The sequence below is a fragment of the Trichosurus vulpecula genome, chromosome 3 (assembly GCF_011100635.1).
Source record: "Trichosurus vulpecula isolate mTriVul1 chromosome 3, mTriVul1.pri, whole genome shotgun sequence".
Taxonomy (NCBI): domain Eukaryota; kingdom Metazoa; phylum Chordata; class Mammalia; order Diprotodontia; family Phalangeridae; genus Trichosurus; species Trichosurus vulpecula.
The window spans coordinates 137,059,791-137,086,200 of NC_050575.1; the positions used below are offsets into that span (position 1 = coordinate 137,059,791).

The window sequence follows — 26,410 nt, forward strand, 5'->3', positions numbered from 1 at the left end:
AATTTAATGAAACCAAAAAGATATAAGAATGATAAAATACTTTTACTTCCTCTTTAAATATTCCGATATCATAAAGGTAGGGTAAAGACATGACTTTAGGTACAGAGACTTTATGAGGACATAACTATTTTTTCAAGTTTAACAAAGGGACTGAAAGGGAAAATCTGACTAAAAAATTTATTCTTTTTGGAAAAAAAAGGTTAGATAAATTGGTTAGATTTGGTCATCTTAATATATGCTCCAGCATTTAGTGTAAAAGAGACATTTTAAGGGCATCAGTGAGGTCTAAGAGAATACCAGGTTATATGTCAGGTTTGTCTTGACACTGTACCTCCCTGTGTGACCTTCAACAAATTATTCAACCTTCTAAGCTTGAGTTTTCTCACTGGTAAAATGGGAGAATTGGACTAGATGGCCTCAAGAGATCTTTTCAGCTCTATATTCCTTTAAAAAAAATAGCAACTCATGAAGAACATTCTGCCCATTTCAAAAGCTCTACTTTTTGCCTGAAAACATAAATCATTTTAAACTCACCATTACATATTTATAAAAATTACATATTTGTTTACTTTATTACATTTATTTGTTCAATTAATTACATATTTTCAAATTACATACTTGTAAATGAGAATTTAATTTTTTAATATGAATGAGAGCTAATTTGAGATTTGTATTTTAGTGTATAACATGTCATCTACATCATTCACGTCATCTTTCATAATTAAATTGGATTGCCATCATAGTTCAAAACGTTCTACTTCAGCTCTAGCATAATGTATCTTAAAAATAAGGGTAAGATAAGTCTGTTTGAACCTTCATAATTAGGATTCCCTAGGATGTTTAAAAGAAACTGATACTCAACACTACAAATCTCAGAAACAATACTAGGAAAGCCACAACTCTTAAGAAAAAAAAATCCAGAAAACTAGCAATTTGTAAATAAGGAAAAAAAATCTCACCTCATATAAATGAATGTATATGATTTTCCAAATCATTCATTGTCATGAAAGTAGATATTAATACTAGAAATCTCATCAACAATCACTGTGGTGTTCAGTAAGAAGGGATGATGACCTGGATTAAGTGACTATACTCTGAAAAATAAGCCAATCTCTCTAACTTTATTTCAGATCATAAGAAATAAACTTGCATTGTAACCAAGAGAAATTCTGAACTAGAAGCAAAGCTGATTTTACTGGATTGGACTACCCAAGTTTTTCGATCATTGGGTACTCAATATTTGCCAAAGCCAAAAGGGCAGGCTTGGACAGAATGGAGAAACTGTTATACGTACCATGCCTCTGATTACTTTTTTGACTATGAGATTCTCAAATACTTCAAAGACACCAACAGTCTTAGCAGAACAGAGGTCTGACACTCTTATAAGCAACACTGAACTCTGGACTTTAATTTCAACAAGGATTCTCGAAGGATGGACTGAATCATTAAGTATTCAAATATACCATAACAAAAAATTAAATTATTCATAATTCCATATTCAGCTGACATCTAGAGAGCTGCTACTTTTCACTAAATATAATTAACTGCACTATTCCCATTTATATTTTTTAAAAACTGTAAAGAAAACAAAAGAACTTTTAAAAAGCTTAGGTTCCAGACCTGAGAAGTAATAGGGTTCCCACCGGAGATGGATGTAACCATCTAGAATAGCCAAAACTACTTAGGTTTTGTTTTGCTTATGTTTTCTCTGCCACAAAGAATACTTTTCACAAAAGTGAAAATGGGAAAATTAAAATGAAATGGAAGCCCAAATAAGTGAGGACAGGATAAAAAGGGTACCTGGCTATCTTCAGAGATCAAGCTATCCAACCCAAACTAATGACAACCTAGGTTTGTTTGCTGAGCAGCTGTTGGTCACCAATGCGGAGGATGTTCATACAACTCTAGGGTCAGTGATCAGTCCAGTGATGAAGCCATAGGGTTAAAACATGGGTAATACTCTCTGGTGATCGGGCTATTCCAGACTAGGAAAAATAATTATAACTCATGAAAAAGTGTTTTCCTTATGACAACCCTAGAGTTGGATATTAGCCCTATTTTATGCAGGGAAATGAGGCTGAAAAATTGACTTGCCCAAGGTCATGTGGCTAAAAAGTGACCGAGGTGAGATCCATTGCTATCCATTGCTAAGGCCAGGACTTTATTGAATGAGGTTTTGCTCCCAGAGGATGTTAGAAGTAACTTTCTCACCTTAAGGGTCAAGAAGCAATATATATATTTTAATCTAACTATACTATTTCTTCAATGCTCGAGCTGCAGACTCATCTTGAATTTTTTATTATTTAAGAGTAATACTAATAATAATTCTTATCAATATGGTTATTCTCTTAATTTTCTTCTCAACTACCCTGTGAAGTAGACAGTGCACATGTTATCCTCACTGAATAATGCAAATATTATTTTCCTTATTAAATAGATGAAGAAACTGAGACTCAGGTGAAGCAATGGGCCCGTGGTCACACAACTAACGCTGAAGGTGAAGTTGTTTAACTATACTTTTTCTAGCACATCACACTGACTCTCAAAAGGTTTCTCACACTCAAATCATTTCTGGATTACACTTCCTCTGTGTTAAATAAGAGGCTCACCATGCAGGTGAGTTTTTACTTAGTTGGACACTTACCAAAATAAAGGAATAACTCGGGTTCCTTAGGATCTTAATTTGCTTCATCCCATACCACCTATCCCACCTTTTTTTAGAGAGCAAACTACAGTTTTCTGCTTCAAATAGCTTTTTTCTTGTTTGCTTGTCTTTACAGGTCAGGACAGAAAAGCAGACAAAGGTCAATCAGGATAGAAAATTTCTCTGAAGTCAAGGAGAAAAACCTGTATCAATTTCTTTCTCAGAGACTTTCCGCACACTTTAGTCAACAACTAGTAGTCAACAAACTGTAAAAGACTCCTCAGAGCTGAGCAGAGTGAAAAGTGCTGTGCCTCTTGATCTAACTCATTCTCCCCTGTGAAGATCCCTGCTTATGCACACTCAAAAAATTACAACTTTTGCTCACACATACATAATTTAAGGTTTAAAAAGCATTTTCCTGTTAGGAATACTTACAATGGCCCTGCATTGGAAAATTAGTGAGATGAAAAATTAATCATGTAAAAAAAGCCATACTAATGCCATCTAAAGAACCATCACACTTTAATGCACAGTTCAATATATAACTGCCACATGTTTTAAAAATAATATTTTTACCTTTTTTAAATCCACTGAAAGCGGTGCAGTTTCAAATGAACAGGGTTCAATTTTATTTCGAAGAACAACAGAAGGTTGCAGGATGCTAGACTTTGATTTCTGCAACTAATGAAGTGATTATTAATTGTTTTTAAAGATGACCACAAATGAAGATGCACAAAATACACATATGGTTTTTTGGCATTAAATTTTATACATGGATACATTTACCAACACACAAGTGAAAAATTGAAAAATTGCTTAAATCAATGAAGTTAATATTACAGCTCAACAAAGGAGAAAGGTAAACCTCCGGACGTTTCGGGTTGAACACCTGATATCTACCCTTCTGAAAACATAATACCTTCTCTCACATTCTCAGATCTAAAAGCAGAGGTGATGGTAATATAAACATGAGCAAAAAGTATTTTCTTTGAATTTTGAGGCCTTGGAATACCTGCTGTATGTCATGGATGCCATCAGTTTTCAAAGGATCAGGATTTAAAAACTGCAGCAACCTATAAAATATTAAGTCAAAATGACAATTAAAGAATATTTTTGTGGTTTTTTTTAATGTACCAGTTTTATTACAAAGGTTCTTCAAAAAAAAATAATTTCAAAATGGAAACCACAACCATAGATCCCAACCTGACCACTCTCACATAAACCCAGTTGACATTGGTGGGTTCCCAGCCAGGGAAAAAGGGGGACTATTTGAAAGGGCAGCCAAGAGCCCTTAGCCTAGAGTCTGCTGAGGTATGAGAGCACAAGGTCTCTCCCCGCCCCCCACCCCGGCAAACAAAATAGGAAAACCAGCAAAAAGGCACATCCCTGTCGCATGCCCATAGACTGGTAACCAGGCATAGCACCTAGGAGCAGCGGCTAACTTACTTCATCTTGCGCAGGGAAGGTGGTTGGCTAAGTACCTAGACCTACACAGGAACCACCAGAGGAAGGTAGATGGACACACCTATCACCTGTCATCCTTGCAAAAACTTCACTGAGTTTCAAATTCTATTTAGAGGAATAAAAAAGGCCCACAAAAGGAGCAAAGGGGGCTGTGGAGACTACCCAACCCAGCCACCCAGTGTGAACTATGCCATCTTAAAATAACCCACCCAGAAAATGTTCCCAGACCCTAAACAGCAAGTCAGGCAAGAGACTGTGTTTAAAATAATACAGGGAGGGAAGAAATGGATTCACCTGCCTGGGATTCAGGTGTGCAAGGCAACAAAGGCACTGGATTGGGCAGCCAATAGCAAAACCCCTAGTTCTTGTGTTCTGGGGACTGTTCTATCTCATATAATTATATATAAATAGAAAGACATAGAATATATAAACTCTTTGAGGGTATCTGGGCAAAGAAATTGGAAGGAGGTATGGGCAGCAGGCCCTAAGGAAAGCTAGAGAGCTCAAGCAGACTCAGTCTCCTCCTTCAGTCCTTTGGCTTCAGGTTTCTCTTCCTTTGTCTTCTCCTCTTTTGCTTCTTTTTTCTCCTCTGGCTCTTGATCTTTCTTCTCTTCCATTTTGACCCTCTTGGCTTTCTTGCAACTGGATGAGTTCTTTCAACTACCCTCATGTCTTCCCCATCTGAGTCTGAAAACTCCTACTTATGAGAAATTCTCTTGTCTGAGGAGCATATTGAAATGTGCTTGTCAGGGTCTTCCTCGTCCTCATCTCCACTGTCCTCCTGTATCCCATCCTCAGGAATGGGCTGCATCTGGACACCAGGGGCATGTGGCAACCTCCAGAGGTTCTCAAACAACCTCTGCTTGATCTTCTCTAAGTATGCATTGGTATTCTGGTTGGTCATGTTAGATGGGCTGATATGAAGTTTGAAATCGGTCCAAAGCATGCAAAGTAATCATTGTAGGGAAGTTCATTGGGAATCTCTGTGTCCAGGGCCACAGTTGTCTCATATGTCCAGTACCTGGCTACATTGTGGATGGTGTTGCCACCCCCTTCCAGCATCAGCAATGGGTAAACTGAAGCTCTTGACAAATTCCACACACTTGGCATGGCCTTTAATGGTAATGTTGAAACAACTTAATTGGTCTCCAGACAGGAAATCAGAACCATACTGTAAGACCACTGCACTGGGCTGAAAGGTCTCCATCACCTTGGACAAAGCTGGTTTGAAAGTAGCCTCATAAGACTTGTCATCAATCCCATCTTGAAGCAGATAGTTGACAGCATAGTATTGGCCTTTGCCAGCTCCAATGTCCCGTAGGTCACTTGTTCCTGGGAAGTACTCTCCATATTTATTATAAAAGGACACTGTCATGACCCAATCTGTGGTGTAGAAAGCTTCTTCCACACCATTGCCATGGTGAATGTCAATGTCAATGACTTTAACAGTACTTTAACAGTCCCAGGATGGCCAATACAATATTGTTGACGTAACAGAAGCTTCGGACTTCTTAGCGTGGTGCAGGCCCCCAGTCCAGTTCACAGCAGTACATCTGCTATTTATTAAGCTTCACCAGTGGATAATTGACAGAACTCAAGCCATCAAACACTGGGCAGTCCTCCAGCATTAAATATCTGCATCTGCTTGCTGTACTCGGATATATTATCAGGACAGACAGAACACAAAAACTTAATGTACTCATCGCTGTGGTACTTGGTCATCTCATCTGCATGGGTTTTTTGAGGCCAATAAATTTCCATCTTCCGGTAGAGTCCATAGTTTAGTAGCAAGTTGTGAGTCATTCGGATTCTATGGGGTTTCATTGGGTGGTCCTGCCCATAGTAGTAATTTCCAATATCCCCATCGTAGTAGTAACAGAGTTTTCACTTTGTGCTGAGTCAGTACCACCTTGCCTTGCACCCTCACTCCAGCCCATGCATGGCGCTGCACTCTATTTTTGTGTTTTCAATTCAATCATTTTAATACCAGCTAAACGGCATTCAAAAACAGTCTGTATGTCATAAAGCAAAGAATCATAGACTTTTTGGAGGTGGAAGGATCCTTAAAGATTATATAGTTTATTCCCTTCTTTTATAGATATGAAAAATGAAGTAAAGGAGGACAAATTACTACACTGTCAGACAGATAATTCATTCTTGTAGGGACTTTGGACCTATGTCAGCTAACAAAAGAAGCACAGAGAATAAACTTCAGTAGCACACATCATGACATGAATATATTCATCCTCCTGAATCTTTAACCAAACAAAATTGCATCAACAAATTACAAATAACTTGCATTAAGGTGCTTTTTATATCTGGGAAACTAATAAAAATGCATGTAAAACTGTCTTTTCCATAAAAAAAATTAGCTATTCTCAAAAGGCAAACTGAATTAAAATCATTTTGAAATCAGTGCTTTGTTAGTCTGAAAGGATGCTCTGTTATCTACAGCTCCAAATTATGAGGAATTAACTTTACCAAAAGAGAGCCTTTAAGTACAAGCAGCGAAATTTATCTCAGTGATCAATTCTTTTTCACTCTAAACAACTTGGGGGAAAAAGTAAAAATCCAACAACCACAGAAATCAATAGCAAAAATTAACATGTAATACTGCTTCTGAAAAAATTCAAAGTTGCCAGTAAATAAGCTATGCCTGATGAATATTTTTACAACTGCTCCTTTTGGCACACTCTTCTATTATAATCAGAAACTCACTATCAAAAAACTTTAGAAACATGAAACAGAACTAAAAACAAATGAGAAAAAACAGCCTGACCACAGGAAAAACATGCAACCAAAATTATTACATACGCTGTATACGGTACTATTGCTTCCAACAGAAATGTAGAGTTGATTCTCAGTGTGAAACTATGGGCCAAATTCAAGTTTTCATGCCATTACTAAACTTTCTAATCACTGGAGAAAATTCCTTACTTCACACAGCCATTTTTTTCATCATATTTCTCCTTCAACGTCATTTTCAATTGTTTTTCGTTTAACTTCTGACATGAACTAGAAATTTAAAAAGAAAGTTCATATGAGAACACTTTATAAACATGTCAAAAACATTGAAAATAGCTTTTTAAAAGTATGTCACCAACTCATTTATCCGCTAAAACTGACACTCCAGCTAAATTGGACCATGACTGCTTCTCTAAAGTGTCCCAGGCCATCTTTTATGTTGTTGTGGAGGGGCCTTCAGTGGCCCCCAAAATGTCTACCAAGAAATGTTCCTCCATCTTTCTAGGCGTGGCTCAAAGGCCACTTCTATCATGTAGCCTTTGCTGGCTACATTTGGCCCTATGGAATCTCTCCCAATTTGTATGTACTTCTCTCATAAATGATGAATTATAATTATTTGTCCACCTGTCTTCTCTAGGGTAAACAGTCTTAGCTTCTTCCACTTTTTCCTGCATGATATGGTTTCTAGATCGATCCCTCTCTGTCACCTTTGGGACTCAGCATCATTTGTATATCTTGCTTATGGTAAGGCACTAAACCTTCAGAGGCAATATGACCAGCACTGAACACAACAAGATAGGAATTAGGTATGTCCCATGATATGGATATTTTATTTTTATTAACAGAGTTTAAGATTATGCTCATTTTTTTAAAAATCTGCCATAAAATACTGACTCAGATAAAAATCTGTGGTCAAGTGAAAACTTTCACTTCTCTGACATTAACTTTTGTCAAAACAGATCAACAATCAATAAGCATTTATTAAGTGCTTTCTATGTGACACCCTGTACTAGTTCCCATGGGTATTCTATGCATACAGCTTTTATAACATATAATTTATATCAGAATTATTTGTCTCTCATCATCTGCTCCCCTTCCCCATCTACCCCCAGCACTAGACTAAAATGGGGGTGAGGAGGAGGTGCAGAAACCTCTTTTATACTTATTCTATTTCATCTTCCTGGTTTTAGCTCATAGTTCCAGACTGTCACATCTGAAAATCTGGATTCTATCTTTTATCACATTTATTATCCTTTGCTGCTCTATGTGTCATTTACAAATTTAATAAGGACCCCAACTGCGTGTTCATCAAAGGCCCCTGATAAAAACACTGCTGAGGACAGCATCAAGCCCAGAGCCATTTTGTACCCTTAAATAAAAACTAAAGAGTCCAGGTACATATAAAGCCGTTAATTAACATTCAACTAGTTTTAAATCTGTTTAATAGCACTTACTGTCTAGATTACCTAACAGACTTTGTCATTTGTTTTGCTGCATGCTTACTAAAATACACCCTTTACCCTTTTTGGAAATCAGGATGATTTCCTGTACAGTTATCCTGTACTTCTTACGAGATTAAGACAAATAATATTAGTTCTATAAGCAACTTTACTGAATTCTCAATCATACCTTTCCGCTTGTACATCTGGCTCAGCATAAATAGTTATGCCTCCTTTTCTAGGACAATATGCTGAAGTTGTGACAGTCTGCACAAAGACAAAAACATTTTCAAAAACACTTGGATTCCTAAGTATATACACCATTAAGGAAAAGCCTAGTAAATATTTCATGCTGCTAGAATAACTTCTGTTCAAACACCAGAGCTTTTAAAATCACTCACAGTTTAATTTCACATATTAAACAGGTTACTTATGACAAATGACAAAGCATTTATTAAACACTTACTATGGGCCAGGCACTGTGCTAAGTGAAGGACGAACACAGTTATAAGTAAGCAAGACTGGCTCCTTTCCCTCCAGCTCTGTTCTAAGTAGAGAAGACCACACAAAAAGGTGAGATGAAGAGGAAAGGGCTGGTTGATAGGCAGCACAGTTTGGAAATAGCCAGAAGGGGATGTGGTTCCAGGCAAGAAAAGACAAAAGCTACCCTACGACTGCCTGGGTGAATTCAAGGTTAAGATGAGAGGGGGGTCAGGACAGACAGAGTGCAGGGATCTAGGAAATCAATTAGTAGTATAGCAACAGGCAAGGTGAGAAGTGATCTTCAAGGCCCGAACTACAGTGGTTGTGATTTAAGTGGAGAGAAGGGGAAGAACAAAGTGATGGTGGGAGGGTAGAAGCTACAAGATATGCCAAGTGAAAGAACATTCCTCTGCTATACAAGCCCTCCTCTGCCACCGGTGAATTCTATTTGGTGGAGGGTCTCAGACCAGCCAGCCTTCAGTCCCCTCCTGGCTGTGCTTCTGCCTTTCTGGACTTCTACATCGTGCCCCTGGCCAGAAAATTACCCCCTTTTATTAATGTGTGGTCTTCCCCCATGATGCAACAATTCGGCTAGCAGCTGCTATGGGGGTGAAAAACCAACAACAACCAGCATACAGAAAGCTGCCAACACAGGTTCTTTTGATCTGCTTTACTAAGGAAAGCAACCTTAAGGGGTTAACAATCTCAATTTAAATCCAACATACAAGTATCATTTACTCAGCTCAGGGGGAAAAGCCAGCACCCTGAGCTTCAGAGCAATTACAAACATCAACAGACAGACCTTGTCTTATTCAAATCTCAATGCATAGTTACCAGAGTTTAACAAAGTCCAACCATCCAGGTTTACAAGCTGAGGGCTCTTAACTACAGCTGCCCAGAGTCTCCACGTCAGCCCACCACCAAGAGTGAGAGCCCTAAGCAAATACCTCTGTCCTCTCTTTTTATGCACTCTTTAGCCATCATCAAATGTTATCTGAGCCACCAGAACTTAAGCTCTTACTATTGGCTCTGGTCTTAGCAACTCCCCTTAGGACCCTCGGGGCTTCACACCCACATCAGCTTAGCACCTAGTAGCTAGGGGTTTGGGGCCTACTTGGCAGCAAAGATATAATCAGACCTCCCTTCATTGGCCCCACCTGGGGCTGCACCTTAGTTACCAATGTACCCCATTAGAAAATTAACTCCTTGAAGGCAGGTATTGTCTTTTTAGTCAGTATTAGTATTTCTAGCACTAATCTCAGGGCCTAGAACACAGGAAGTACTTAATAACTCTCAGTAGTCTTGCCTAGAAGGAAAATGGTAATGACTCTAAGGTTAATATATGCAAATTAACCCAGTAACTTAAGGGCAGATCTTGAAATCATTAACCTACTTGAACAAATTGATTAAAACTCTCTGAAGGCAGAGATTAAAAATTGGGGTAATTTTGAGCCAGCCAGAGCACTAGAATCCACTAGCTGGCACTGGAAGTCACTTGCACTGGAAGTTGGGTGCTAGCCACTGGAAATACAAATTTAAAAGTCAAAGAACTCCTCACCTCAAGGAACTTACTATTATCAAGTAGGTCATGTGAATGGAACAAAGTATGGAGAAGGGAATAGTGTGTAATTAGCCTGAGATGACAAGCTAAAGTCAGTTTGCAGGGCTTTACAGCCTTAAACAGAGGAGTCTGTGTTTTATCCTAGAGGCAACAGGAAACCACTAAAACTTGAGAAGGGAAATGACCTGATCAGACTTGTTATTGGCAGCTGTGTAGAAGATGAGTTGGAAAAAGAAGAGACAAGATGCAGGGAAATCAATTAGGAAGCTACTGTAACAGTTCTGATGTAAATCGTGAGGGTCTCAACTGGGGGGATTGTGGGGTGGATAGACAGAAAAGGACAGACAGGAGAGATGCTGTGGAGGTAAAAGCAATAAGCACCGGCACTGATTAGCTACAAAGGTGAGCATAAATCATCAAGGATGACTCCCAGGTTAAGAATCTGGGTGACGAAGAACAGTTAGGAGGAAGGGTAGGATTTAAAGGGAAAGATAATGAGTTGCATTTTAGAAATACTGATTTGGGGATGCTTGAGTGACATTCAGGTGGAGATGTCAGACTGGAGTTCAGGAGAAAAATGTGGGGTAAAATACGTAGATTTAGAAGAAATATGCAATAAGATAACAACTGGGTATAGGAATGTACTATTACTGGAGATGGGACACAGACGATGATCCTGCAAAGTTGATAAAAGATGAGTAACACAACAGAAGAGCCACAACAGTGTTGTTTTAAAACATAAAAAGTGTCTGGAAAGGGAATTCATAAGAGCAGGATGGTTAACATGTTAAATGCTCAATATCTCTCACTCCCTACCTCCAATCTGTTGTCGACGCTTGCTGATTTCAACTTTGCAACATCTCTCAAATATGTCCCTTCTCTCCTGACACTGCAGGTGCGGACAATCATCACCTCCCTGCCTGGAATACAGCAATAGCCTACTTGGGTGGGGGATAGAAGGAGGTTCTGCTGCCTCAGGTCTCTCCTCACTTGAATCCATCCTCTAATTCAGCCACTGAAGTGATCTTCCTAAAAACACAGGACTGACCATGTCACTCCCTCCCTACACACACACACACACACACACACACATACATACACATACACACACAACACACACTCTCTTTCTCTCAATTCCAATGGTTCCCTACCATTTCTAGGATCAAATATAAAATGCTGCTATGTTTGGTATTCAAAGTCCATCATTTGATTTGAAAAATCAAATTCAAGCTAACTAGATGAATTGTCAACAACCTCTCCCTACTCCCAAATTTCATCTTTTACCATAATCTGATCATAAGCAAACACTAAGAAAAATAGTATAAAATGCACTGTAAAGCATCCTTAGATGAAGTTCTAGAAGTGTGGTGATTAGATGAAACTTATAGGTGTTCATATGGAAAAATATTGGAAATTTTTTGCAGTTTTTAAACTCAGTATGAATCAATAGTGTAACATGGTTAATAAAAAAGATAATGGTGGCAGGGGTTCACTGAAAGGAAGACTACAAATAATAAAAGAGATGCTATTTCTGGGGTATTCTTTCCTGGTTAAAATCTAGATATGACTTAAGGATGATTTTATTTTTCAAGAGTACTGGGATATTTTTGATTGGTTCTAAATGTCCTATTTTAAGAAGAAAAATAGCAAGTTGGAGGGTAACCAGTATGGTGAGAGCAGTGCATACCAAATCATACAAGGATGGGTTGAAGTAAGATGTTTAAACTGGAGAACAGATTTAGAGAATACATGATAGCTTTCTTCCAGTAAGTTAAGGACTAATGTGGGCAGCTTGGTCTTAGAAGACAGAATTCAAAACCAATGAGTAAAAGATGGAGGCAACAGCTTTCTATTTAATATAAGGAGAAACTTCCTAACAATCAGTATTTCCCACAAGTAGGATGGGATGACTCAAGAAATGTTGGACTCTCCTTCACTGGAAGTCTTCAGGCAGAAATCAAATGGCAACTTATCAACAGTAATGTGAATTAAATACTTAGGCTGAATTTGATGCCTCCTAAGACTTCTTAAGGTTCTCATGGGCTTAACTAGGGCAACAACTGACTATATCAATAGACAAAAGGGGACACATACAAGAGATAAGAAATGACAAGACTGGGAAACTGACTGGATATGTAGGATGAGAGAGTGAAGGTGAGGATCACTTTAAGGTTGCAAGCTTGGATGACTGGGAAGAACAGTCACAGAATTCAACAGAACTCAAAAGAAGTAGGGAAGGTTTGGAAGAGGGACAGATTTAGGGGGAAAATAAGGAATTCAATTTTTTTTAATGATTTTTTCTTAGTCATATGTAAAGACAATTAGCATTCATTTTTAAAAAATTTTGAGTTCCAAATTTTTTCTCTCCCTTCCTCACCTCCCCTTTCTCTGAGATAGTAGTTCAACTTTAGTAAGTCCCTTATGATTTCTTTCTTGTTTACCTTTTCATGCTTCTCTTGATTCTTGTGTTGGAAACTCAAATTTTCTATTCAGCTCTGGTCTTTTAACTGAGAAAGCTTGAAAGTCCTCTATTCTATTGAAAATCCATATTTTCCCTTGGAGCATTATACTCAGTTTTGCTGGGTGATTCTTGGTTTTAATCCCAGTTCCATTGACCTCCAAAATATCCTATTCCAAGCCCTTCAATCCTTTAACGTAGAAGCTGCTAGATCTTGTATTATCCTGATTGTGTTTCCACAATACTCAAATTGTCTCTTTCTGGCTGCTTGCAATATTTTCTCCTTGATCTGGGAGATCTGGAATTTGGCAACAATATTCCTAGGAGTTTTCTTTTTGGGATCTTTTTGAGGAGGCAATCTGTGGATTCTTTCAATTTCTATTTTAACCCCTGGCTCTAGAATATCAGGGCAGTTTTCCTTGATAATTTCTTGAAAGATGATATCTAGGCTCTTTTTTTGATCATGGCTTTCAGGCAGTCCAATAATTTTTAAATTATCTCTCCTGGATCTATTTTTCAGGTCAGTGGTTTTTCCGGTGAGATATTTCACACTGTCTTCCATTTTTTCATTCCTTTGGTTCTGTTTTGTAATATTTTGATTTCTCATAAAGTCACTAGCTTCCACTTGCTCCAATCTCATTTTTAAGGTAGTATTTTCTTCAGTGGTCTTTTGGACCTCCTTTTCCATTTGGCTAATTCTGCCTTTCAAGGCATTCTTCTCCTCATTGGCTTTTTGGAGCTCTTTCACCAATTTGAGTTAGTCTATTTTTTAAGGTGTTATTTTCTTCAGTAATTTTTTGGGTCTCCTTTAGCAAGTCATTGACTTGTTTTTCATGGTATTCTTGCATCACTCTCATTTCTCTTCCCAATTTTTCCTCTACTTCTTTTACTTGCTTTTCCAAATCCTTTTTGAGCTCTTCCATGGCCTGAGAACAATTCATGTTTTTCTTGGAGGCTTTTGATGTAGGCTCTTTGACTTTGTTGACTTCTTCTGGCTGTATGTTTTGGTCTTCTCTGTCACCAAAAAAAAAATCCAAAGTCTGAGTCTGAATCTGAGACCATTTTCACTGCCTATTCATGTTCCCAGCCAACTACTTGACCCTTGAGCTTCTCGTTGGGGTATGACTGCTTGTAGAGAGCACTCCGTCCCAAGCTTGAGGGGCTCTGCTGCTATTTTCAGAGCTACTTCTACACAGCAAGTCCTGCCACACCAGCACTCCTCCTTCCCCAAGAACCACCAAGCAGGATTGCAGCCCAGATCCAGGCAGGGCAAAGCAGGCTGAGCACTCCCGCTCTAATCTGCCACTTAATTCCTCCAACCAAGTGGGCCTGGAGCTGGAAGCAATTGCAGCTGTAGCTCTGGAAGCAGCCTCAGAGCTGCACCACCTCTGCCGACCCCGGGGCCCTGGCCGACCATGAACCACTTTCACTCTGTCTCAGCAGCTTTTCCTACTAACCTTCTCTGTTGTCTTTGGCGTTTGTGGGTTGAGAAGTCTGGTAACTGCCACAGCTTACTGATTCAGGGCCCTATAGCCTGTTCCGCTTGGCTCCCAATCTAGTTGGTCCTGGCACAAGCCACGCTGGGCTCTGCTCCACTCCCAGCTCCGAGCGATAGACCCTTCCCAGTGACCATCCAGGGTGTCCTTGGCTGGAACCCTGCCTCCCTCTGCTATTCAGTGGGTTCTGCAGCTCTAGAATTTGTTCAGAGCCATTTTTTATAGGTGTTTGGAGGGACCTGGAGGGGGAGCTCACGCAAGTCCCTACTTTCCAGCTGCCATCTTGGCTCCCCCCTTGTCTCTTTTAATTAGATCTATTTTTGCTTTTACATTTTCTAAAATCATGATTGCTAACGCTTTTTTTTTTTTTACTTTAGCTTAAGAATAACATATGCTGTTCCAGCCTTTTACCTTTACTCTGTGTCTCTCTGCTCCAAATGTGTTTCTTATAAACAATACATTGCAGGATTGTGGTTTTTAATCCACTTGGCTATCCATTTCTGTTTTATGGGTGAGTTCATTCCTAGTTATGTTTACCATGTATTTCCCTCCATCCTATTTTTCCTGTTTATACTTCCCTCTCTCTTTCCCCTTTCACCCTGTCCCTCCCTCCTCACTAGTGCTTTGCTTTTGACCATTTTCCTCAATCTACACTGCCTTCTATCTGCTAACCCCCCTCCCCTTTCTTGTCCCTCGCCCCTGCTACTTCCCCTCAGGGTAAGACAGATTTTCTATACTCAGTTGAGTGTCTATGTTATTCCCTGTTTGAGCCAAGTCTGATGAGAGTAAGGTTCAAGCGATGTTCACCCCTCTCCCTTCTTTCCCTCTACTGTAATGGGTTTTTCAGGCCTCTTTATGTGATATAATTTACCCTAGTCTGCCTTTCTCTTCCCTCTTCTCCTAGTGCAATCCTCTTTCTCACTCCTTAATTTTTTTTAGTATTATCCCATCAACGTTAATTTATACCTGCACCCTCTATGTATACTCTAACAGCCCTAATAGAGATACAGTTCTTAAGAGTTACAAGTATCATCTTGCCATATAGGTATGTAAACAATTTAACCTTACTGAATAACTTTTTTTCTTTCCTGCTTACCTTTTTATGCTTTTATGTCTTGTATTTATTTGAAAGCTGAATTCTCTATTCAGTTCTGGTCTTTTCATCAGGAATGCTTGAAAATCCCATTTCATTGAATGTCTATTTTTCCCCTGAAGGATTATGCACAGTTTTTGCTGGATAGTGGATTCTTGGTTGTACTCCAAGCTCCTTTGCTTTCCAGAATATCCAATTCTAAGCCCACCAATCTTTTAATGTAGAAGCTATTAACTCCTGTGTAATCCTGACTGCTGCTACTTAATATTTGAATTGATTCTTTTTGGTTGCTTACGTTATTTTCTTCTTGACCTGAGCGTTTTGGAATTTGGCTATATATTATCCCTGGGAGTTTTGTTTTGGGATCTCTTTCAGGAGGTGATTGGTGGATTTTTTCAATTACTATTTTACTCTCTGGTTCTAGGATATCTAGCCATTTTTCCTTGATAAAATTTCCTGAAAGTTTCTGTCCAGGTTCTTTTGTTTAATCATGGCTTTCAGGTAGTCCAATAATTTTAAAATTATCTGTCCTGTATTTATTTTCCAGATCAGTCGTTTTTGCAATGAGGTATTTTACATTTTCTTCTATTTTTTTCATTCTTTTTTGTTTGATTCTTGATCTTTCATAGAGTCATTAGCTTCCACTTGCCTGATTCTAATTTTCAAGGAATTGTTATTTTCAGTTAGCTTTTGTACCTCCTTTACCATTTGGCCAATTATACTTTTTAAGAAGCTGTTTTTCTCAGCAGATTTTTGTACCTCCTTTTCCATTTAGCCAATTCTTCTCTTTAAGTAATTGTTTTCTTCAGTGACTTTTTGTACATCTTTTTTCCATTTTTGTGCTTCCTTCACCAACTGTTGAATTTTTTCATGATTCTCTTACATGACTCTCATTTCTTTTCCCAATTTTTCTTCTATCTCTCTTATCTGATTTTTTAAATCCTCTTAGAGCTCTTGCAGGAGGTCTTTTTGAACCTATTTCTCTTTGAGGCATTACATGTAGGTATTTTGACACTGTTATCCTCTTCTGAGTTGGTGCTTTGATCTTCCCTGTTGCCACAATAGCTTTCAGGGTTTTTCTTTTGTTGTTCTCATTTTCCAGCTCATTCATGACTTTTAAAGTTGAGCTGAAGTACAGCGGGCACTGTTCCAAACTTCTTGTGCTGGGAGCCACGGGCCTGGCCAATGGCTTGCTGCACCTGGGGTCTCTGGGCCTGGATGCTTACCTGCTATGTCATTGGCCTGAGCCAGAACTTCGGGACCTTGACTGCTGATCTGCACTGGGGCTAGGGGCCTCCCGCTGGCTTGCCCCAACACTACCGTGCTGGACTGTGCTCCCCTTTTATCCAAGTGAGTCAGACCTTTTCTACAGTCCTGCTAAGTTATCATGAGCTGGAAAATTGTTTCACCCTGTCCTTTTGTGGGTTCTGTTCTTCCACAATTCATTTTGAGGCATGATTTAAAGTAATTTGGAAGTAAATTTGGGAGCGCTCAGCTAAATTCTTGTCTTTTTTCCACCATCTTGACTCCACCCCCAGGAATTCTATTTTCATTATATTTAGTTTAAGCTGCTTATAAGATATCCAGTTAATAATATCTAATGGACTGGCAGTGATGTAGGACAGGAGACTGGAGGAGAGACCAAGGCTGGAATCAAAGACTGGGAAGTCATCAACATAGAGATGATAATTAAACCTATGGAAACTGATGAGGTTATGGAAAGGGGATAGAAAAAGATATTAAAGATATCAAGGACAAAGCCCTGGGGTTTCAGAAGCATAGTTGAAGATACAACAGGGATGATTAACCAGAAAAGGTGATTGAGAAAGATCAGACAGGCAGGTGGAGAACCAGCGAAGATCAATGTCATGAAAACCCAGTGAGGTGAAGGTGGTCAACACTATCAGATGCTGCAAAGACGGTCTGAGAAAAGGCCAAGAAATAAGCAAAAGCAGGGGCAGAGCCAAGATGGTAGAGTTGTGAATCGATCCAGCCATTCTGGAGAGCAATTTGGAACTATGCCCAAAGGGCTATAAAAAAGTGCATACCCTTTGACCCAGCAATACCACTTCTAGGGCTGTATCCCAAAGAGATCACACAAGTGGGAAATGGACCACTATGTACAAAAATATTTATAGCAGCTCTTTTTGTGGTGGCAAAGAACTGGAAATCAAGGGGATGCCCATCAATTGGGGAATGGCTAAACAAATTGTGGTATATGAATGTAATGGAATACTACTGTGCTATAAGAAATGAAGAGTAGACAGACTTCATAATAACCTGGAAAGACTTAAATGATCTGATGCTGAATGAGGGGAGCAGAAGCAGGAGATCATCATACATGATTACAGACACATGGTATCTGTAAGGACTAACTTTGATAGATTTGGCTCTTCTCATCAAAGACTGCTCCAAAAGACTCATGATGGAAAAAGCTATGCACATCCAGAGAAAGAATTATGGAGTCTGAATGCAGATTGAGGTAAACTATTTGCTCTTTTTTCCTCCTTTTTTGGTTTTGTTTCTTCTTTCTCATGATTCATTCCATTGGTTATAATTCTTCTTTACAACTGGACTATTATGTAAATAAGTTCAATGTGAAGGTAAATATAGAACCTACATTGGATTACATGCCATCTTGGGAGGGAGCAGGGAGGAGAGGGAGGGAGAGAAAATTTGGAACCCCAAAACTTGTGGAACTGAGTGTTGTAAACTAAAAATAAAAAATAAATTTATTAAAAAAAAGAAAATGTCCCTTTTGTCATTTCTTAGAGCAATACTTACAATATTCCATTAAACTCCTGTAACATAATGTGTTCAGCCATTTCCCTACTCAGGGGCATTATCTCATAAGTTTTCAATGCTTTGCCTCTATAAAAAGAGTTATTATGAATATGTTTATACATATGGATCCTTTTTCTATTTCTCTGATCTCTTTGGGGTAAGAAAACTTAGTGTATTAAAAAGAAGGATTCGCTGCTGAGGTTCCAACTCTAAGATACTATGATCTGATAGAATAGTTGGATTTCAAAATATTGATTCAGACAATTGCTATATTCACTATGTACACAACAGTGCTCAGGTTACAGTTGAGTACCTCTGATGACAAAAAAGTTTTTGTTCTTGTTACAGAGAAAAAAGCAAAACTATAAGCTTTTCTGTGAATTCAGTTTTAAATACTTACAATTTTGTTTATTTCTTTTAAAGAGATACACTCTTTTTCTTTATGTATCTTCTCTATCTTCTCAGTGATTTTTTTAGAGGATAAACCTAATGAAAGTCCATTACGTTGTAAAATCACACCTGAAAATAAACAAATTGTCACATAAAACATTTGAAAACAATAGGGTGCATGTGAGAGGCAGAGAAAAATGAGGATATAAAAATAAAAACTGTGAAACCCTAATAGATGGACTGCTCAGGAAATGTGGAATTCAATATAAATGAATTTTGTTACTTGTTCAAGGTTAAGCCCCAATCCCTTTTCTCAGCTTTTGTTTTTGGAAATTTTTTTCTTGACTTAAAGTTGCTTTCCAAATACTATACACTTTATATTTCTCTTTAACGACTTCTTAGGATCATGCAATGCTCCAGGGTTATCATTCGAAGTATTAATTTTCACTGTGCTGTTCTACAGCTGTAGAAGGTACAGAATAACAGGCTGACCACATCAGAACTTTTCATGAGCTTGAGGCGAGTCTTTCTAACTATCCTTAATGGTGGAAAATCTTAATCCTTCTTAAGGCTGGATTTTTGACAACAGTCTAAGGTTAAAATAAAGGCTGGTGAATAAGGAGCATCAAGGTGTTAATGCCATTTGTGGCTAAAAAAAAAAGGCTTAATTTTCCTAAGAAGTTAGTATATTAGGAAGGGTAATTCTAGAAGAAGAACGTCCAAAACAGTTTGAACAATGGCAACATTGCTGGAATACCTGTCAAGTCTCCCAAGACATCTACTGTAAAAATAAACTCTCCTGTTATGATGTTCTGCTTTCATATTAAAACCCTGCTTCCAGTTTTTTGATGAAGTCAAAATTATATATAGTCACATGAAAAAATGCTCCAAATCGTTATGGATTAGAGAAATGCAAATCAAAACAACTTTGAAATAGCATCTCACACCTATCAGATTGGCTAAAATGATAGAAGGGGAAAATGACAAATGTCAGAGAGAATGCTGAAAAACTGGGACATTAATACACTGTTGGTGCAACAATTGTAGCGCAATCTGAAATTACGCACGAAGAGTTCTTAAACTACCTATACCCCTCAATATATCTACTACTGGGTCTGTTTTCCAAGGTGATGAGGAAAAAGGAAAAGAACCTATAGGTTCTGTTTTCCAAGGTGATGAGGAAAAAGGAAAAGAACCTATAGGTTCTAAAATATTTATAGCAGCTCTCTCTGTAACGGCAAAGAACTGGAAATTGAGGGAATGCCCATCAAGTGGGGAATGGCTAAGTAAGTTGTGGTATATGACTGAGATGGAATACTACTGTGCTGTAAGAAATGATGAGCTGCTTGATTTCAGAAAAAACATGAAAAACTTGTATGAAATAACAAAAATTGAAGTGAGCCAGAACCAGGACAATGTTGTATATGGTAACAGCAACATTGTTTAAAGAATAATTCCGAACAACCAAGTTATTTTGAGTGCTATAAATACTCAAATTAACTAAAAAAGACCTAGGAAGGAAGATGCTATCCACCTGGAGACAAAAAACCGACAACACTATACTCAGTATGGTTTTACACATATTTATAAATCTATGTCAAAAGGTGGCCTTCTCTAATGCAGACTGGGGAGACAGGGACTGATAGTTCAGAACTTAAAATGTAACAAAAAAAAATAAAGAAAAATAAAAGCCTGCTTCAATGTAAAGCATTTTGCATATGAAAATCACAGCATAAAACAAATCAAGCTTGACTTTTACATTAAAATGAATTTGCAGAGTGAAATAAATGGTTAAATTTATAGACATTAAATCTGAAAAGACCTTTTTAGGAGCACGGCCAACATGTAAAGCAATATTGTTACTTCGTACACAGTACATTTCGCTTTGCATCAGCTCACGTAAGTCTTTCCAGGTTTTTCTGAGAGCATCCTGCTCATCATTTCTTATAGCACAATAGTATTCCGTCACAATCACATACCACAACTTCTTCAGCCATTCCCCAATTGAGGGACAACGCCTCAATTCCAATTTTACATTACATCTCAATGTAGAACAGTTTCCTAGAGTTTAATCTAATTTAACTTAAGTATTTAAGCATCTTCTATGTGCTAGGCACTGAAAATACAAAAATGAAAATGAAGACTGTGCCTACCTCCAGGAGCCTGCAGTTCCGTCTCCCCTCATCACCTCTCACCTAGATGCCTGCAATAGCATTCACCTGGTCTCCCTGCCTCAAATCTCTCTCCCCTCCAGCTAACCCCCCACTCATTTGCTGAGGTGATTTTTCTAAAGTACAGATCTGAATATGACAGCACTTTATAGATGTTAGTTTGATACAATAATCCTGGAAGGTAAATGCTGTTATTATCTCCATCTGACAATTGAGGAAACTGAGGCAAAGAGGTTCAGTCGCACACCTATTTAATGTCACATACCGAGTTATATGCCTGTCTTCCCCCCATCAGAGCACATACTTTTTTTTTTTTAAGCAGGCATAGTTCAACTTATTTGTTTATAAAAAACATCTATGTGGTTGCCACAGCAGCTGCCTGGATCCTCTGGACAGACACTCAACTGTGAGTCTTCACAAGATGGTCAGTGAATTCCTGATAGGGAGACTTAGGGAACACAGTCTCCTTCCACAGGTCTGGTGTTAGATAGTTGTATGTTTTGGAGATGGCATCAAAGGTAGCTTTAGCAAAGTTGCCCAGAGTGGCGGCACAGCCTCTTGCAGATGTATAGCAGTCATCAATTCCAGCCATCATCAGGAGCTTCTTAGGCACAGGAGCTGAGACAATGCCAGTACCTCCAGGAGCGGGGATCAGGCGCACCAGAACCGATCCACATCGCCCAGTGACCTTCCAGGGCACTGTGTGAGGCTTGCCAATCTTGTTCCCCCAGTAGCCACGTCTTACAGGAACAATGAACAGCTTGGCCAGAATGATAGCACCATGAATAGCTGTGGCCACTTCCTTGGAGCACTTGACACCCAGACCAACATGGCCACTGTAGTCACTGATGGCCACAAAAGCCTTGAACCTAGTACATTGTCCAGCTCTAGTTTGTTTCTGAACAGGCATGATCTTTAGAACCTCATCTTTTAATGAAGATCCCAGGAAGAAATCTATGATCTCAGACTCCTTGATAGGGAGCGAGAAAAGATAGATCTCTTCCAAAGACTTGATCTTCATGTCCTTGACTAGGCGGCCCAGCTTAGTGACAGGAACCCACTCCTTGCCTTAGGCCTTTCCTCCCCGGGCTCCGCGACCACACCCCTAGCCTCGGCCTCAGCCCCCACTGCTGAAGCCACCGCAGAAGCCACCCTGACCTCCGACTCCGAGGCCTCCCGCACCTCCTGCAGCACCGGCATCGTCCACCATTTGGTGTTCACTAGAAGTAGAAACATGTACGCTTCTTGAAGGCACTACCTTTCACACTTGGCCCAGTGCCTGACATGCTATTAGTGATTAAGCAGTTGCTGACTGACTGAAAGTGAGCAGGGTTCATAGCCTGGCTCTGCTACCTGCTGCCTGGTGTGACCCTGAACAAGTCCTTCCGCTTCTCAGTCTCAGTCCCTCCTCTATGAGAGGGCTGGACTAGATCAGGTGCCAAACTGGCCCCCCTCACCCCTAGTGCCATCCTGCAGCCCACTGAAACCATACTAAAATCTAATTGGTAAAAGTTTAACAAAATAAAAATCTAATTCAACATAGATAATGTTAGCTTGTAGTTTTCTAAGTTAAGGTATAACTTGCAGGGAGCCATTTCTGTTTGAGATTCATATCACTGGACTAGATCAGTGCTTCTTAAACTATGGGTCACAACCCATATGGGGTTGTGTAATTGAATGTGAGGGTCGTGAAAAATTTGGCAACAGTAAAAGGTTTCTGAATGTGAAATGACCAAAAATTAATTCAAAATCAAACACATAATGAATCTGGTGTTCCTAGCAATGCTTGCCTGTATTGGATCACATGACTTCAATACAACCTTGGTTCTGAACACAGAATATGTGCACTTTGCACTGTGTATGTCATCATGCCATGCAATGCCAATGAGCGTTGCCAGTAACACCTCGTCTCAGATTCAAGACTACTGTATGTTATGAATTGCAGTGTTTTTACTGTACATACAAAGTTTTCTGCTCTTACATAAACACAATAGTTTAATTATGGAAAATTAAGACTTTTAATATTTTTTTACCATAATTCCTCAGCACGTATCAAATTACTATATCTTTGGATTGTATTGTGTTAGAATGTTTGATTTTTATAAGTTGCTGTTATCTCCTTCTTTTACAGAAACGTAAGGGTTTAACTGCACCAAGTAAAGACAAAAGGCCTTTAATAACATTTCTCCATCATCACCACTATAGGTTTATGTAAGTGTGAATGTCAATTTTTTAAATTAAACACAAACAAATAGAATTTCATAAACTAAAGCTAGTATTTATTTGAGAAATTGTTACCAGTATTTATTTATATTTTAGGACAAAAATATTTTTTGTTTATGGATAAGCGGCTAAATTTAGACAGAAGAGGTAAAAAGACTGATGACAATGCAGCAGAGTCTTTGCTCCCAGGTTGTAACATACCTAAAATCACAAGAAAAAGGAAATATGGGGGGCGGAGCTAAGATGGCACTGTGAAAGTAAGGAACTACTGGAGCTCTCTCACAAATTCTGTCAGATATGTCTAAAAAGGTGGATCTGAGCAGATTTGAGAGAGTTAGAAGCCACTAGTAGACAGAGGGGTAGGAATACCAAGCACACGCAAGGGCACCAGACCAAACCAACCGGGAAGAGCAGAAAAATCCAGCCAGCATGCCTGTCTGGGACAGTCCTGGGCAAGCAGAGCAGGAGCAGGCCCAGAGAAGAAGTACCAGCTAAAGCTGAGATTGAGCTGTAGAGCAGTCCTGGGGAAGAGGAGACTCCCAGCAACCACACCTCATGAAACCAGAGGCCATAGCACATAAAGCCAGTGAGCAGAAGAAACATGGGACAGAGCCCCCAGAGCTCCAGAAACAGATATCTACTTTAGAAACCAGGAAAAAAAACACCATTAAAAAACACTAAGAAGCTTTCACAAGACCACTGATTCGTACTATGGAGACAGGGAAGATCAAAATGCCAATTCTGAAGAGGATAGCATGGACACTACACCCACATCCAAAACCTCAAAAGGGAAAGAGAACTGAAAGAACTCAAAGGAGGACTTTAAATACCAAATTAGGGAGGTAAAAGAAAAAATGGAAAAAAATGGGAAAAAATTCACTGATGTAAACATATTTTTAAAAAGTAAAATCAGTGAAATGGTTAAGGAGAATCAGAATATAAATGGAGAAAATGTCTCATTGAAAAGTAAAACCAACCAAATGGAAAAGGAGAAAGAGAAGCTAAAGGAAGAAAACAATACATTAAAAATTAGAATTGGGCAAGCAGAAGCTAATGACTCCATGATAAATCAAGAATCAAACAAAGTCTAAAGAATGAAAAAAATAGAAGAAAACGTGAAATATCTGAGTGGAAAAACAACTGACCTGGAAAACAGATCTAGGAGAGACAATGTAAGAATTATTGGTCTACGTGAAAGCCATGAAGAAAAAAAGAGCCTGAACAGTATCTTCCAAGAAATAATTAAGGAAAATTGCTCTGAGGTTCTAGAACCAGAGGGTAAAATCATCATCAAAAGAATCCACCGATCACCCCCTGAAAAGAGGTCCCAAATTGAAAACTCCAAGAAATATTATAGCCAAATTCCAGAACTACCAAGTCAAGGAGAAAATACTGCAAGCAGCTAGAAAGAAACAATTCAAATATCATGGAACTACAGTCAGGGTCACGCAGGATCTTTCAGCTTCTACATTAAATGACATGAGAAATTGGAATATGATATTCTGAAAGGCAAAGGAGCTTGGACTACAACCAAGGATCAACTACTCAGCAAAATTGAGCATAATTTTCCAGTCAAGGAAATGGACATTCAATGAAATAAGGGAATTCCAGACTTTCCTGATGAAAAGGCCAGAGGTCAAGGGAAATCTGATCTTCAAATACAAAACTTATGAGAGACATAAAAAGGTAAATGGGGGAAAAAAAACCCTAGTTAATCAGGCAAATTAGTTACATCCCTATATAGGATTATTTTGTTTTATATATGTTTTATATATATATATATACATACACACATATATGTATATATGTCAATCTTGAGAATAGTACAATTATTATGACAATTGAAAGGGATATACATAGACTGTGGGAGTCAGTATAAAGTAACTGATATAATGATAAAAAAAATCTAATTAAGAGACATAAAGAGATGGTTCTGGGAGAAGAGGTAAGAAAGCGGTAGAAAAGGGTAAATTATATCACATGAAGAGGCACAAAAACATATTATAGTAGAGGGAAAGAAGGGAGGAAGAAGAGCAGTATTTGAGCTTCACTCTCATTGGATTTGGTTCAAGAAGGGAATAACATATCCTGATAAGTAGAGAAATCAAACTTGTCCTACAGGCAGTAGGAGGGGTAAGGGGAAAGAAAAGGGAGGGGGATGGTCAGAAGGGAGGGAAGAAGTAGCAAGGGGAAAGTGGTAAGATAAGGGAGGGGAATCAAGAGGGAGGGTAAACTGAGGAAGGTGGCAGTCAAAAGCAAAACTCTGTTGAGGAGTGGAAGGGAAAAGGGAGAAAGAAAAGCATAAACAGGGGGTAAATAAGATATAGAAAAAGACACAAAGAGTAATCGTAACTGTGAATGGATAGCATGTGAACGTTAGCAGATAGCAGAATGGATTAAAAACCATAATCCTACAATATGTTGTTTACAAGAAACACATTTGAAATAGGGGGATATACACAGGGTAAAGGTAAAAGGCTGGAGTAGAATATATTGTGCTTCAGCTAAAGTAAAAAAAGCAGGAGTAGCAATCCTAATCTCAGACAAAGCAAAAGCAAAGATAGATCTAATTAAAAGAGATAAGGAACACTACATCCTGCTAAAATGCACCATAAACAATGAAGCAATATCATTATTTAACATATATGCACCAGCTGGTGTAGCATGCAAATTCTTAGTGGAGAAGTTAAGGGAGTTACAGGGAGAAATAGACAACAAAACTATAATAGTGGGGAACCTCAGCCTCCCCCTCTCTGAACTTGATAAATCTAACCTCAAAATAAACAAGAAAGAAGTTAAGAAGGTGAATAGAATTTTAGGAAAGGCAGATATGATAAACCTCTGGAGAAAACTGAATGGAGATAAAAAGGAATATACTATTTTCTCAGCAGTACATGGCACATACTCAAAAACTGACCATGTACTAGGGCATAAAAACCTCACAATCCAGTGCAGAAAGGCAAAAGTAGTCAAAGCATCCTTTTCAGACCACAATGCGATAAAAATTGTTTGTAATAAAGAACAATGGAAAAATAAACTAAAAATTAAGTGGAAACTAAATAATCTAATTCTAAAGAACGAGTGGGCCAAAGAACAAATGATAGAAACAATTAGTAACTTCATTCGAGAGGACGACAATAATGAGACAACATACCAAAACTTAGGGGATGCAGCAAAAGCAGTTCTTAGAAGAAGTTTTATATCTTTAAATGCTTACATGAATAAAACAGAGAAAAAGGAGATCAATGAATTGGGCATGCAACCGAAAAAGCTAGAAAAAGAACAAATTGAAAATCCCCAATTACATAACAAGTTAGAAACACTGAAAATCAAAGGAGAGATTAATAAAATTGAAGTCAAGAAAACTATTAAATTAATAAATAAAACCAGGAGGTGGTTTTATGAAAAAACCAATAAAATTGATAAACCTTTGGTCAATTTGATTTAAAAAAAAGAAAA

The 26,410-nt window shown here is 38.5% G+C and overlaps 1 protein-coding gene and 1 pseudogene across 1 annotated transcript in view; both read right to left on the reverse strand.

The window, feature by feature from the left end:
- The window catches only part of TDRD12 (tudor domain containing 12), a 74,328-nt gene that overhangs the window by 25,847 nt on the left and 22,071 nt on the right, over positions 1–26,410 (reverse strand). The window contains exons 8-12 of the mRNA XM_036750669.1: positions 18,568–18,686; positions 8,483–8,559; positions 7,046–7,123; positions 3,657–3,717; positions 3,221–3,325 (exon numbers count right to left, since the gene is read on the reverse strand). Of these exons, the coding sequence (XP_036606564.1) occupies positions 3,221–3,325; positions 3,657–3,717; positions 7,046–7,123; positions 8,483–8,559; positions 18,568–18,686 (440 nt within the window). The remainder of the gene's footprint in view (positions 1–3,220; positions 3,326–3,656; positions 3,718–7,045; positions 7,124–8,482; positions 8,560–18,567; positions 18,687–26,410) is intronic.
- LOC118843186 lies at positions 4,612–5,995 on the reverse strand (annotated as a pseudogene).